The sequence below is a fragment of the Elephas maximus genome, chromosome 16 (genome assembly GCF_024166365.1).
Source record: "Elephas maximus indicus isolate mEleMax1 chromosome 16, mEleMax1 primary haplotype, whole genome shotgun sequence".
Classification (NCBI taxonomy): Eukaryota; Metazoa; Chordata; class Mammalia; order Proboscidea; family Elephantidae; genus Elephas; species Elephas maximus.
In genome coordinates this window covers 54,683,484-54,698,544 of record NC_064834.1, presented here as the reverse complement: position 1 = coordinate 54,698,544, position 15,061 = coordinate 54,683,484, and the positions used below count along the sequence as shown (strand labels likewise).

The 15,061-nt window shown below is 37.3% G+C and overlaps 1 protein-coding gene across 3 annotated transcripts in view; it reads left to right on the top strand.

Moving 5' to 3' along the window:
- Positions 1-15,061, top strand: part of NT5C2 (5'-nucleotidase, cytosolic II) — a 91,956-nt gene that overhangs the window by 15,868 nt on the left and 61,027 nt on the right. For all 3 annotated transcript variants that reach the window (XM_049855942.1, XM_049855943.1, XM_049855941.1), the window contains one exon: positions 945-1,069. In XM_049855942.1, the coding sequence (XP_049711899.1) occupies positions 969-1,069 (101 nt within the window). In that variant the 5' untranslated portion in view covers positions 945-968. The remainder of the gene's footprint in view (positions 1-944; positions 1,070-15,061) is intronic.

Here is a 15,061-nt window from a genome sequence, read left to right as displayed (position 1 = left end):
TCGATCTTCCTTATTCATTGTCCAGCTTTCACATGCATATGATGCGATTGAAAATACCATGGCTTGGGTCAGGCGCACCTTAGTCTTCAAGGTGACATCTTTGCTCTTCAACGCTTTAAAGAGGTCCTTTGCAGCAGATATACCCAATGCAATGCATCTTTTGATTTCTTGACTGCTGCTTCCATGGCTGTTGATTGTGGATCCAAATAAAATGAAATCCTTCACAACTTCAGTCATTTCTCAGTTTATCATGATGTTGCTCACTGGTCCAGTTGTGAGGATTGTTGTTTTCTTTATGTTGAGGTGCAATCCATACTGAGGGTGTGGTCTTTGATCTTCATTAGTAAGTGCTTCAAGTCCTCTTCACTTTCAGCAAGCAAGGTTGTGTCATCTGCTTAACGCAGGTTGTTAACGAGTCTTCCACCAATCCTGATGCCCCGTTCTTCTTAATATAGTCCAGCTTTTCATATTATTTGCTCAGCATACAGATTGAATAGGTATGGTGAAAGAATACAACTCTGGCGCACACCTTTCCTCAGTTTAAACCAATCAGTATCCCCTTGTTCTGTCTGAACAACGGCCTCTTGATTTATGTAAAGGTTCCTCATGAGCACAATTAAGTGTTCTGGAATTCCCATTCTTCACAACGTTATCCATAATTGGTTATGATCCACACAGTCGAATGCCTTTGGATAGTCATGCTTATTTGGAAGTGATATATATGATCTTTCTGGATAGAAATTACCATATGAGATTATTTTCCTGAGTGTGTTTGGCTTAGAAATATCAGTATGTTTTTCAGGGTGTTTATCATATTCAGCATATTTAGTAGATATTATATCAGGCAGTTTGCAAACTAGAATTTTTCTAGTGTTTTTTAAAATCGTATATCAGTATACAGATACCAATATTAAACTCGCTAAATTACTGCTTTTCTGTTCTAGAATTCAGCATACATTTAAAATAAAATGACAACCTCCTGGAGTGACCGGTTACAGAATGCAGCAGATATGCCTGCTAACATGGATAAGCACGCCCTGAAAAAGTATCGGCGAGAAGCATATCATCGGTGAGTATTTTGTCTGTATAATCCTCAGAACAACTCTTTGAAGTGTGTGTGTTTTATCTTTGTTTTACAGATGATGAAATTAATGTACAGAGAAGTAGTTTATCCCAGATCGTATAGCTAATTTGTGACTCAGACTTCATCCAAAGTATAGACTTTTAATCTCTAACTAGTGTACCACACAGCTTGTTATATCTACTATAAAGTCCTCAAGAGTAGGTCATCTTCAGCTGCTAAAAGATTGCACCTTAGTTAATAAGAAAGAAATTCTTAACTAACATTTACCCCAAATTGATGTAATTATTAAACAGACTTAATAATTGTGCCTACTGGCTTCTGCATGTTGGATTGAATGTGGGTATCTTTGGGTATTTTCAAAGCATTTTTGTGTTGGTTTAGACTTTACAATTTACTCTAATTTTTCCTTTAAAAGTTTAAAATATATATTTATTTACTTACCATTTTATACAGATTGAGTTAAATGCCTGCTTCTGCTTAAATCTTAAGTAGCTAAGATTCTTGGAAGTGAATATTATATTTAGAAATCAATTATTTTGGGCAGAAATTAGAAGTTTACACTTTCAGTGAATTTATAGCATGGAAAGATCTGGGCCCTACTAGAACCATCTCTGCCTTCCACCTAGGAAAGCCAGGAATAAGTAGAGATACTGATATATTGGCAGTGCTAAGGGTTGTATGGGAATTCTGGAAAGCTTATATCAACTGATAATTAATTGCTCTCCTGTTTCTGGCCTTAGAGGAAAGAGAAAATAAATACTACTTTTTAAAATCTTACTGGAAAGATGGCTAAACTAGTTTATACAATTAACTTTTTTTAAGCAGACGAAAACATAATTCTGATTTCACTCTTCTCTGAATAAAAAAGCTAGGTCAGAATTAGGTAACATTTTAGTGTTTTCAATACCAACATTTTGAAGAAAATAGTTATTTGATATCGAGTGTTTTGAAAATTAATGTTACCAGAAGTTGGTTATAAAGTAGACTGGTACTAATGATCCTCTACCATGTGTGAGACATGTTACTAAATACCACGTGAGAATTAAAGTGTAAAACAACGTGTTTGTATATGTCTGTATAAATAAAGCACATGTTTTTGGAATAGTCTGTATTATATGTGTTATTAGCTGCTGTCGAGTTGGCCCCTGACTTCTAGTGACCCCATGCACAGTGGAACAAAGTGCTGCCCGATCCTGCACCATCCCCATGATGAGTTGCAGATCGGACCATTGTGATCCATAGGGCTTTCTCGTTGGCTCATTTTTGGAAGTACACCAGCAGGCCTTTCTTCCTGGTCCGTCTTAGTCTAGAAGCTCTGCTGACACCTGTTGAGCATCGCAGCACCTTAACTAACATGCACGCGCCGACAGGTGGTGGCTGTGCGCGAGATGCGTTGGCTGGACATTGAAGCCGGATCTGCCACACAGAAGGCAAGAGTTTTGACCACTAAACTACCAAACTCTTGTGTATAGGGTGTTTTATACTTTTGGGCATATTTTTTATGTTTAATTATTTGCTTAGTCTTTTTGCCGTAAAATATACATTTGGTTAGCATGTAAGTAACATTTTTAGGAGCAGAAACAAAGGCTAGACTTATGCAATGAAGAGACATCATCTAGTAAACTTTAAGTATCCTAATTGTATTTAATATGTCATAGCCTGACTGCATCTGACTCATTAGGAATAATAATTCTGGGAAGTTCCTCACCCTCCATTCTGCACGTAGTAGGATACAATCTGAAATAATAGAAGCAACAGAAAAAGCATTTTCAAGAGTTTGAATTTTTAGGTCATCTTAAAATATGTTTTCAATAATATATTTTTAATAATAAATTGAGTTATTAAACTCATAAGTATTTGCTTTTGTTAATTAAATACAAACCATTTAGAAGAAATTAACTTTAGGTGCCTGGTGAAGCCAATTTGTAGAGTATTTTGTCTCTGGGGCTTTTTTTTTTGGGTGGTAGAGTATACATAAATAAAACATTTGCCATTCCAGCCATTTTTACATGTACAATTCAGTGACATTAATTATGTTCACCGTGTTGTGAAACCATCATCACTAGCTGTTTCTAAATTTTTTCCTCACCTTTAACAAGAACTCAGTGCTGTTTAAGCAATAACTCCCCTTTCCACCTCCCACCTGTCCCTGGTAACCACTAGTAAACTTTGGTCTCTAGGCATCTGCCTGTTCAAGATATTTCATATAACTGGGACCATACAGTATTTGTCCTTTGTGTCTGACATATTTTACTCAGTGTACAGGTTTTAAGGTTTATCCATAATCGTAGCATGTATTACAACTTCCTTTTTCTTTATGGCTAAATAATATTCCATTGTATGCGTATACCACATTTTGTTTATCCATTCATCTGTTAATGGACGGTTGGGTTGTTTCAACATTTTGGCTGTTGTGAATAATGTTGCAATGAACGTCAGTCTACAAGTATCTGTTTGAGTCCCTGCTTTCTACTCTTTTGGGTATATACCTAGAAGTAGAATTGCCGGGTCATATGGTAATTCTATGTTTAACTTTTTTGAGGAACTGCCAAGCTGTTTTCCACAGTAGCTGTACCATTTTACAGTTCCACCAGGGTTTGTTATTAAAGACATTTATTTGAGGTGGTAACTTATTACTGGTTAAATTAGGCAGACTCTCATGATCATTTATCATAAACTGTACGCATGTAATGCTTTAGAATTCCCTTTTCAAAGAAGTTAAATATTCTTAGTTAAGTATATAAATATCTAACATCCAAATTTTTTCTTGCTTTACTCTTAGTCTTCTCAGTTTCAATATGGAAATGAAGGTCCTGTGTCATAATTAAGAAACTGGCCTTAAGAATGTATGACTGTTGTTTCCTCCTCCCTTTCCTTATTGTAGTTGTTGAGTGTTCTTGGTTGAGAATAGTCATTGGGCCAAACCCTTTATTGGAATATGTTTTGCTAATTGGCCAGGAAATAGACTGAGCTGTGCAGATGTCTTAGTGGCTTGAAGGAGGCAGGCTAGAAAAGTACTTTTGAATAGTTCTTGTTTAACACCTAGAATCTGATAGTTATCACTATAAATCAAAATTTGTATTTGCTAAATACAAGAATGGAACAACTGGATTTTTCATCTGCCCTCCATGGTGACTGTGCCCAGGATGCGGAAGTCAGGTATTTGGTTTTACCGTTTTAAAATTCTGATGATTATAGTACAGCCAGTGTTTTTGTAAGACAGTGAAGTGGTTTTTTTCTTTATGAACACAGCCTGTGAATTTAGCAGTGGTATTTATCATGTTAAACTGAATTTTGATAAGTAACTGGGCTTTTGAATTTTTGATTAACCAGTCTTGCACTTGTTTTGAAAAATTGTATCACTTTGTTTTTAGTTCTTCATATACATATCTCAGATTTTTTTAATTGGAATTTAGGTCTCCAAAGCCATGCTAGTCTTTATTTAAACATTAAATAACAGTTTCTTCTCAAATCAGAGTAAATTGGTTATACTTGTTTATGAAGTAGAAGGAATCTGTGTACATACATGTAGAGTTATTGTGTTGTACATGTGGCTTGGCATGCTGGTAGAGTTAGAAGGGTTTATGGTAAATTTTTTTTTTTAATCTCAAATTAAAAGTGGGAATCAGATTATATGCAGAGACAGCCAGACTGGTAAATTTTAATTTCTTTCCCTTACCACTTGCGAATATCACGTGAATGTCATTCAGCTTTTAAGTTATATCATCAATCAAGCTGAATAATCTGTCATTTTAGTGCAAATACGAATATTCAAATGGATAAATTGTTAAGATTTCCACAGTCTTTGTGTTTTTATTGTGGTGAAAATATATACAGGAAAACATTTGCCACTTCAACAATTTCTACATGTATAATTCAGTGACGTTGATTATATTCTTCATGTTGTGCAAACATTATTGCTCTCCATTTCCAAATTATTCCACACCATTAACATAAACTCAGTGATCCCTAAGGAAAAATTTCCCTTTTCCCCTTCCTTCCCACCCCTGTAACCACTAATTAGCTTTGGTTTCTGTATAGTATTTGCTTGTTTCACGTAAGTGAGATCATACAGTATTTGTCCTTTTTGTAACCGACTTATTTCATTCAGCATAGCGTTTTCTAGGTTCCTCCGTGTTGTGGTATGCATCAGGACTTCATTTCTCTAGATGTCTCAGTAATATCCTATTATGTGTATATATACCACATTTTGTTTTATCCATTCATCTGTTGATTTCCACCTTTTGGCTTTGTGAAAAGTGCTGCAGTGAACATTGGCGTATAGAATTCTATTTGTGTTCCTGCTTTCACTTCTTCTGGTTGTGTACCTAGGATTGGGATTGATGGGTCATACGGTAGTTCTATTTCAACATTTTGAGGAGCCATCAAACTGTTTTCCCCAGCACGTGAACCATTTACATTCTCACCAACAATGGATGAGGGTTCCAGTTTCTCCATAACCTTGCCAACACTTGTTGTTTTCCGTTTTTATTAATCATTACCATTCTAATCGGGGCAAGGTGGTGTCTCATTGTAGTGTTTGATTTGCACCTTTTAATGGGAGGAGCCCTGATGGCTCAGAGATTAAGTGCTCAGCTGCTAACTGAAAGGTCAGTGGTTTGAACCCACCAGCCACAGGAGAAAGATGTGGCAGTCTGCTTCCATAAAGATTACAACCTTGGAGACCCTATAAAGCAGTTCTACTCTGTCCTATAGGGTCACTGTGAGTTGAATCTACTCGATGGCAACAGTTTTTTATGAATTTGATTTTTTTAAAAAAATTTTTATCACGCTTTAAGTGAAAGTTTACAAATCGTTAGTCTCTCGTACAAAAATTTATATACACCTTGCTGTATACTCCAAGTTGCTCTCCCCCGAATGAGCACACTCCTTCACTCCACTCTCTCTTTTTGTGTCCATTCGGCCAGGTTCTGACCCCTCTGTCCTCTCATCTCCCCTCCAGACAGGAGATGCCCACATAGTCTCATGTGTCTACTTGATCCAGAAAGCTCAGTCTTCACCAGTATCATTTTCTATCCCATAGCCCAGTCCAATCCCTATCTGAAGGGTTGGCTTTGGGAATGGTTCCAGTCTTGGGCTAACAGAAGGTCTGGGGACCATGATCTCCAGGGTCCTTCTAGTCTCAGTCAGACCGTTAAGTCTGGTCTTTTTACGAGAATTTGAGGTCTGCATCCCACTGCTCGCCTGTTCCCTCAGGGGTTCTCTGTTGTGTTTCTTGTCATGGTTGTAGCCGGGCACCATCTATTTCTTCTTGTCTCAGGCTGATGTAGTCTCTGGTTTATGTGTCCCTTTCTGTCTCTTGGGCTCATAGTTACCTTGTGTCTTTGGTGTTCTTCATTCTCCTTTGGTCCAGGTGGGTTGAGACCAATTGATGCATCTTAGATGGCTGCTTACTAGTGTTTAAGACCCCAGATGCCACTCTCCAAAGTGGGATGCAGAATGTTTTCTTAATAGGTTTTATTATGCCAATTGACTTAGATGTCCCCTGAAACCATGGTCCCCAAATGAATTTGATTTTTAACAACTAAAGATGTTGAGCATCTTTTTACGTGCTTGTTGGCCATTTGAATATCCTCTTTAGTGAAATGTCTGTTCAGGTCCTTTGCCCATTTTTTTTTCTTAATTGTATTTTAGATGAAAGTTTACAGAACAAACTATTTTCCTTAAACAGTTAGTATACATATTGTTTTATGACATTGGGTAACAACTCCACGACATGTCAACACTCTCCCTTCTCCACCTTGTGTTCCTTATTACCAGCTTTTCTGTTCCTTCCAGCCTTCTAGTCCTTAATCCTGGGCTGTTGTGTCCTTTTAGTCTCATTTTGTTTTATGGGCCTGTCTTAATCTTTGACTGAAGGGTGAACCTTGGGAGTGACTTCATTACTGAGCTAAAAGAGTGTCCAGGGGCCATACTCTTGGTGTTTCTCCAGTCTCTATCAGGCCAGTAAATCTAGTCTTTTTTTGTGAGGTAGAATTTTGTTTTACATTTTTCTCCAACTCTGTCCAGGACCATCTATTCTGATCACTGTCAGAGTAGTCGGTAGTGGTAGCCGGGCACCATCTAGCTGTACTGGACTCAGCCTGGTGGAGGCCATGGTGGCTGTGGTCCATTAGTCCTTTGGACTAATCTTTCCCTTGTCTCTTTAGTTTTCTTCATTCTTCCTTGCTCCAAAAGGAGTGAGACCTGTGGGATATCCTAGATGGCTGCTCACAGGCTTTGTCCATTTTTTGATTGGGTTGTTTATTTGTTAAGTTGAAGACTTTTTTAAAAATATATATTTTGGATATTAGATCCTTATTGGATGGATATATGGTTCCTGAAAAATCTCTCCCAATCACTAGGTTGTTTTTTCACTGTTGATAAAGTTCTTTGGTGAACACAAGGAATAGCCTTTTTATAAGTTGAAAATTGGGTGGAAAATATAGGTCCTCAGGAATGCTGAGGAGCCATGCTCCTTTAATAATGTGTAGATGGAGTATTAACTTGTCAGAATAAGAAGTGTGAGCTAGAGTATCAGAAATATGTTGTTTTTTTTTTGTTAATATGTCATTCTAATGCCTTTATTGGTGTTTCACATTGCCAGGCAATGACAAGTGAGGATTCAGGGCCTGGTAAGATTATTTTTAGCCTGTTTATTTCTCCTGAAAACATTCTATCCATGGCATACTATTCAGCAGTAAAAAAGAATGAACTACTGATATGTACGACACCTTGGATGGATCTCAAGAAAATTATGTTGAATAAAAAAAAGCCAATCTCTAAAGGTTACATACTGTGTAGTTTCATTTCTGTAACATTCTTGAAATGACAAAATTATGGAGATTGAGGACAGATTAATGGTTGCCAGGGGTTAGGATGGGGTGAGTGGAGGGAGATGAGTATGGCTATAAAATGGTAGCATAAGGGATCCATGTAGCGATGGAACTGTTTTGTATCTTGATTGATGGTGGTTACATAAATCTACACACATACAAACTCACACACACTAATTACACACAAATGAGTACATGTAAAAGTGGTAAAATCTGAATAAGATTGGTGAATTATATTAATGTCAATTTCACTGTTGTGATATTGTATTACATTTATGTTATTGGGAGAAACTGAATAAAGAGTACAGGAGATCTCTCTGTATTATCTCTTACTTCTTCATGTGAAGCTATAATTATCTCAAAACAAAGTTTAATTAATTAAAAATTTTATTTCAGTTTTATTCAACCTTTTCTTACATACATTCATTGTCTATTTTAGATACAAGTTGCTCTTCATAATATGCAGTGATTGTACTTTATGGACTACAAGTTTCCTAGACTTTATTGTTTAAAAGAAGGTTTTTGTTGTTGTTGTTAGCTGCCATTGAGTTGGCCTCCAATTCAGGGCGACCCTAATCACAGTGGAATGAAACAGTGCCTGGTCCTGCGCCATGCCCATGATGGTTGTGAATTAAACTGTTATGATCCATAGGGTGATTTTTTTTTTTTCAATTTTTACTGTCCTTTAAGTGAAAGTTTACAAAACAAGTCAGTTATATTGGGTGAGTTTTAGAAGTAGATTGCTAGGCCTTCTAAATTTGCCTGAGTCTGGATGCTCCGCTGAAACCTGTTCAGCATCACAGCAACATGCAGACCCCCACTGATAGAGAGTTTGTGCCTGTGCGTGAGGTCCACTGGCTGGGAATCAAACCCAGGTCTCCCACATGGAAGTCAAGAATTCTACCACTGAACCACTTTTGCCCCCAAATAACACCAGTTACCGTAGACTCCGACTCATGGTAACCTAATGTGTGTCAGCTTAACACTGCTCCATAGGGTTTTCAATGGCTGATTTTTTTTGGAAGTAGATTCTCAGACTTTTCTTTTACGGCACCTCTGGGTGGACTCAAAACTCCAACCTTTTGGTTAGCAGCTGAGCATATTAACCATTTGCATCGCCAGAGACTCCCAAAAGAAGTTATTGGATCCTAAAACATTCCTACTTTGTTTCTGTGCTCTTTTCTCTCTATGCTTCTTCTAAAAACTATAGCTCTACCTAACAGTAAAATGAAAAAGAAAAGTAGTTGTGGTGATGATGGTGGTGGCATGGAAAAGAAAGAACGAAAGAGAGCAAATCTCAGATTTAATGAAATCCTATAATAGGAAACATTGAGGAAATGTTATTAATATCTAGATAATATGTTTTACCTTAAGGGATTCTTTTTTTGTGTGGCTTCTTTTATTCAACATAATGTCTGAGAGATAGATTCATCATGTTATTGCATGTATCAGTTATTTGTTCATTTTTATTGCTGTGTGGTATTCCATTGTATCAATATGATACAATTTATTTGTCTATTTTCTCTTGATAGCATTTGTTCCTCCTCCCCTCAGTTTTTACCTATGAAGAATAAAGCTGCTACAGACTGAGAGAAAATATTTGTAAATCATATATTTAATAAAATAACTTATATCCCAAATATATGAAAAACTTAAAATTCAAGAATATAAAAACAACACAATTAAGATATGGACAAAAGACATGTCACTAAAAAAGGATGTACAGATGCATATAAGCACATGAAAAGATATTTAACATCATTAGCCATTAGGACCATGCAAATTAAAACCATGATGAGGTGCCACTATATGCCTGTTCCAAAGGCTGGAAAGAGTGGTGATGATACTAAGCGTTGCTAAGGATGTAGAACAACTGGAAGCTCATACGTTGCTGGTGGAAAGGCAATATGGTATAGCCATTCTGGAAAACAGTTTGACAGTTTTATATAAAGTTATACAGATTTACCATATGATCCAGCAGCCCCACTCTTAGATATTTATCCTAAGAAATGAAAACTTAATGCTCACACAAAAAATGGTACACAAATGTTTATAGCACCTCCATTCCTAATTACTAAAACCTGGAAATGGCTCAGATGTCCTTCATCTAGTGAATGCATTAAAAAAAAAAAAAAATGTGGTACATCTATCTTATGGAATACTATTCAGGAAAAAGGAATGAACTGTTGATGGATCCCTGGTGGTGGAGTGGTTAAGAACTACGGCTGCCAACCAAAAGGTTGGCAGTTCAAATCCGCCAGCCGCTCTTGGAAACCCTACGGGACAGTTTGACTCTGTTCTATAGGATTGCTGTGAGTCAGAATCAACTTGTTGGTCTTGGGTTTTTTTTTCTCCCAGGAAAAAGGAATTAACTACTGATATATGTAACAGCTTGGGTGACTCTCAGAGCTATAGTTCTCAGTTAAAGAAGCTAGTCTCAAAAGATTACATACTGTATTATTCCATTTGTGTGACATTCTTAAGAAGATGAAACAAACAATGGCGAACAGATCAGCGGGTACCAGGAATTAGGAGTGAGGGTGTTTGTGTGACTACACAGGGATAGCAGAGTTTTTCAGGGTGATGGAACTGTTTTGATTCTAGTTTTTCAGGGTGATGGTTATTACACGAATATAGAAATGTGTTAAAATTCATAGAAATGTACATCCCAAAGGTCAATTTTTCTGTATTTTAATTTTGAAAAAATAATGCCATTATAAACATTCTTAAACTTTTTTGGTACATATATGCACTAATATCTCTTGGTTTCTACCTAGGAATGGAATTTCTGCACCATAGATTAAGAATGTGTTTAGTTTTAGGAGATAATCCAAAATAATATTCCCAAGTGGTTGCACTGATTTAAAATACAACAATGTATGAGAGCAACCTCGCCAACTTTAATATTAGTCTTTTGACTTCTGTGTGTATATATATATATATATATTTTTTAAATGATATTGTGTTTTTGGTAGAAGTTTACACAGCAAATGAGGTTCCCATTTAACAGTGTCTATACAGATTTTTCAGAGACATTGGTTACGTTTTTCAGTGTGTTAACATTCTCATTATTTTCGTTCTGGTTGTTCTGTTTCCATTAATATAGCTTCCCTGCCCCCTTTTACCTTCTGGCCTTTGGTTTAGAGTAAATGTTGTCTATTTGTGATTTAGAAGGTATTCTGGCATATTATCTAGTGGCTTCTAATTTGCATTTTTATTATTAGTTATTAGGTTGACTACCTCTTCATATACTAACTAGCCATTTGGATATCCTCTGTGACTTACCTATTCAAATTGTTTGCCAGTTGGGTTATCTTTTTTTAAAATTGTTTTGCAGAAGTTATGTGTATATATAAGTTATAAAAATATATATATAAAACCTATTGCCACTTAGTCGACTCTGACTCATAGCGACCCTAGAGTGGAATTGCCCCCATAGGGTTTCCAAGGAGCTGCTGGTGGATTTAAACTGCCAACCTTTTGGTTAGCAGCCACGCTGTTAACTACTATGTCCCCAGGGCTCCATATACGTTATTGAGATACAATTCACATAACATAAATTTGAAGTGTATAATTCAGTGGCTTTTAGTCTGTTGACGAGATTGTGTAACCATCACCACTATCTAATCCTCATACATTTTCATTACCCTAAAAAGAAACTCCTGTACCCATTAGTAGTTACTTCCCATTCTTTACTCCCTCCTGCCCCCCCGAAACCTGGCAGCCAGTAGTCTACTTTTTGTGTCTGTGGATGTACTTACTCTGGACATTTCATATAAATGGAGTCGTAGAATATGTGGCCTTTTATCATAATATGTGTTATATGTTTCTGGCTTCTAGCATAATGTTTTCAGAGTTCATCCATATTGTAGCATGTATCAGTACATCATTCCTCCCCCGCCCCCATAGTATGCCATTGTATACCACATTTTGTTTTATTCATTTATCTGTTGGTGGACATTTGGATTGTTTCCAGTTTTTGGCTATTAGGAATAATGCTGCACTGAACATTCGGGTGCACGTTTTTGTGTGGACATGTGTTTTCACGTCTCGTGGGCATACACCTAGGAGTGGAATTTTTGGGGCATATGGTAACTATGTTTAAATTTCAAAAGGTAAAACTATGCAAAAGGCATAAGTGTTACTGCCTCCCATGTTCCTCCCAAAGTTGGTAGGTAACCAACTTTGGATTTCTTTTTGTTTATCCTGCTTGGAATTTATTTAACTTCTCAATATCTGTACTTGTCTGTAATTCGTTTTGTAAAATCCTCAGTCATTATCTTTTCATTTGTTGTCCTAGCCTCATTCTCTCCTCCTCTTCTGAAACTCTAATAGGCATGCATTAGCCTTCCACACCTTATCCTACTTCTCTTACCTTTCTTTTGTATTTTTCATCTTTTTTTTCCTCTCAGTGTCACATTCTGGAAGGTTTTTTGGTGTTTCAAACTCACCCAGAGGTGTCTCAGAATACAGGCCTGTGGATTTTCTGAAAGGTCACAGCCTCGAAAATCCTATGGAGCCCTTCGACTCTGTACACATGGGGCCCCCGTGAGTCAGAATTGACTCAACGGCACCTAACAACAACAGCCTTCCAGTTTACTAATTCTCTTTTCAGTGGGTCTGATCTGCTAAATCTTTTCATCAAATTCTTAATTTTGATTTTATAATTTGTCAATTTCAGAAATTTACTTTGGGATTATTTTTTTCAAATTTGCTGTGTCACTTTTTATAGTTTTAACTTTAATATTAAACATTTAAATCTTAGCTTTAACCTCCTCGACCAGAGGAAGCATAGAGATTTTACAGTCCGCATTGGATTTCTGCGGTATGTGATGTTCCTGTTGTGGTTGTCTGTGCTTCTTGCCAGTTATTCATATTGTCTTGTTGAGTCATATGTGTACTTATCTTTGGGTACTGTGCAGTACATTTTAAAAATTATTCATAAAGATAATTTGAAGTCTGGAATAATGTTCTATCTGTCAGGCATCTGGGGGCACTAGCCATCTGATAGTCATCTTAATCCAGTTTCAGGATTTGATATTATTCTGGGCATTCTAGAAGACTTGAAGCAGGACTGAAGTCCATGGGGGGACTGGTTTGCTTCTGTTTCATTCACTTCTAGTGTGTGGCCCTTTGGATCGTCAACCAACAGAACAGGGTGTTTGGCAGGCCCTAGACTTCAACATTTGTACGCTCTGACCCTTTGAAGCTGTCAAAGGTGCCACTCAGTTTTTTCTGCATCAGAAAATGCCTATGATTTTGGGCCTCATGTTTGAATTTTAATCTTTCTCAGATACTGGTTTGGTAATTCTTTAATATAATTATCTTCATGATTTTCAGAAAATTAAAAAAAAATGTTTCTTCCAGCTTTCTTCAGTCTTCAGTGGGAAATTTGGTACAAATTATCTTGTTTGAAAAGAAGAGTCTTGAGAAATAGTTGATGTTACATCTAGTGGAGGCTTGAGACAGCTTTGGAGATGTATAATGAATTTTGGTCTGAGAGTGAAAAAACCTGAATTACAGTGTTGCCTCTATTTCCAGCTGCCTCCTTTTGAAAGCTTTTTAAAAGAGGATTTTAATTGTTTCTATATGCCTTAGGAAGTTAAAGCATCTCTGAATATGACTACTATAGATCCAGAAAATGGGGAGATGGATTGATACGGTGGCTGCAGCAGTGGGCTCAAACATGGCACATGCACACACACACTTTAATGTGAATCTCCTAATCATTTCTAGATTCTGACTTTTCTTTTTATTCCTGATAGTACTGCCCTAGTCCAGGTCCTCATCTTTTTTTTTTTTTCTTTCCCCTAACTTGTGCTTTAAGTGAAAGTTTACAAATCAAGTCAGTCTCTCATATAAAAATTTATATGTGCTCTTCCCCTAATGAGACAGCACACTCCTCTCCACTCTCTATTTTCATGTCCATTCAGCCACCTTCTGACCCCCTCCGCCCTCTCATCTCCCTCCAGACAGGAGCTGCCCACATAGTCTCATGTTTCTTCTTGATCCAGGAAGCTCACTCCTCACCAGTATCATTTTCTATCCCATAGTCCGGTCCAATCCCTGTCTGAAGAGTTGGCTTTGGGAATGGTTCCAGTCTTGAGCTAACAGAAGGTTTAGGGACCATGACCTCTGGGGTCCTTCTAGTCTCAGACCGTTAAGTCTGGTCTTTTTACGAGAATTTGAGGTCTGCATCCCACTCCTCACCTGTTCCCTCAGGGGTTCTCTTATGTTCCCTGTCAGGGCAGTCATTGGTTGTAGCCGGGCACCATCTTGTTCTTCTGGTCTCAGGCTGATGTAGTCTCTGGTTTATATGACCCTTTCTGTTTCTTGGGCTCATAATTACCTGTGTCTTTGGTGTTCTTCATTCTCCTTTGGTCCAGGTGGGTTGAGACCAATTGATGCAGCTTAGACGGCCACTTGCTAGCGTTTAAGACCCCAGACGCCACTCTTCAAAGTGGGATGCAGAATGTTTTCTTACTAGATTTTATTATTCCAGTTGACTTAGATGTCCCCTGAAACCATGGTCCCTAGACCCCTGCCCCTGCTACGCTGGCCTTCGAAGCATTCAGTTTATTCAGGAAACTTCTTTGCTCTTGGTTTAGTCCAATTGTGCTGACCTCCCCTGTATTGTGTGCTGTCTTTCCCTTCACCTAAAGTAGTTCTTATGTACTATCTAATTCGTGAGTGGCCCTCTCCCATCCTCCCTCCCCACTCTCGTAACCACGAAAGAATGTTTTCTTTTCAGTTTAAACTATTTCTCAAGTTCTTATAATAGTGATCTTATACAATATTTGTCCTTTTGCAGCTGACTAATTTCACTTAGCATAATGCCCTCCAGATTCCTCCATGTTACGAAATGTTTTATGGATTCATCATTGTTCTCTATCGATGCGTAGTATTTCATTGTGTGAATATTCCATCATTTATTTATCCATTTATCCATTGATGGGCGCCTTGGTTGCTTCCATCTTTTTGCTATTGTAAACAGTGCTGCAGTGAACATGGGTGTGCATGTATCTGTTAATGTAAAGGCTCTATATTTCAAGGAGTGGGATTGCTGGATCGTATGGTAGTTCTATTTCTAGCTTTTTAAGGAAAAGCACCAAATCGATTTCCAAGATGACTGTACCATTTT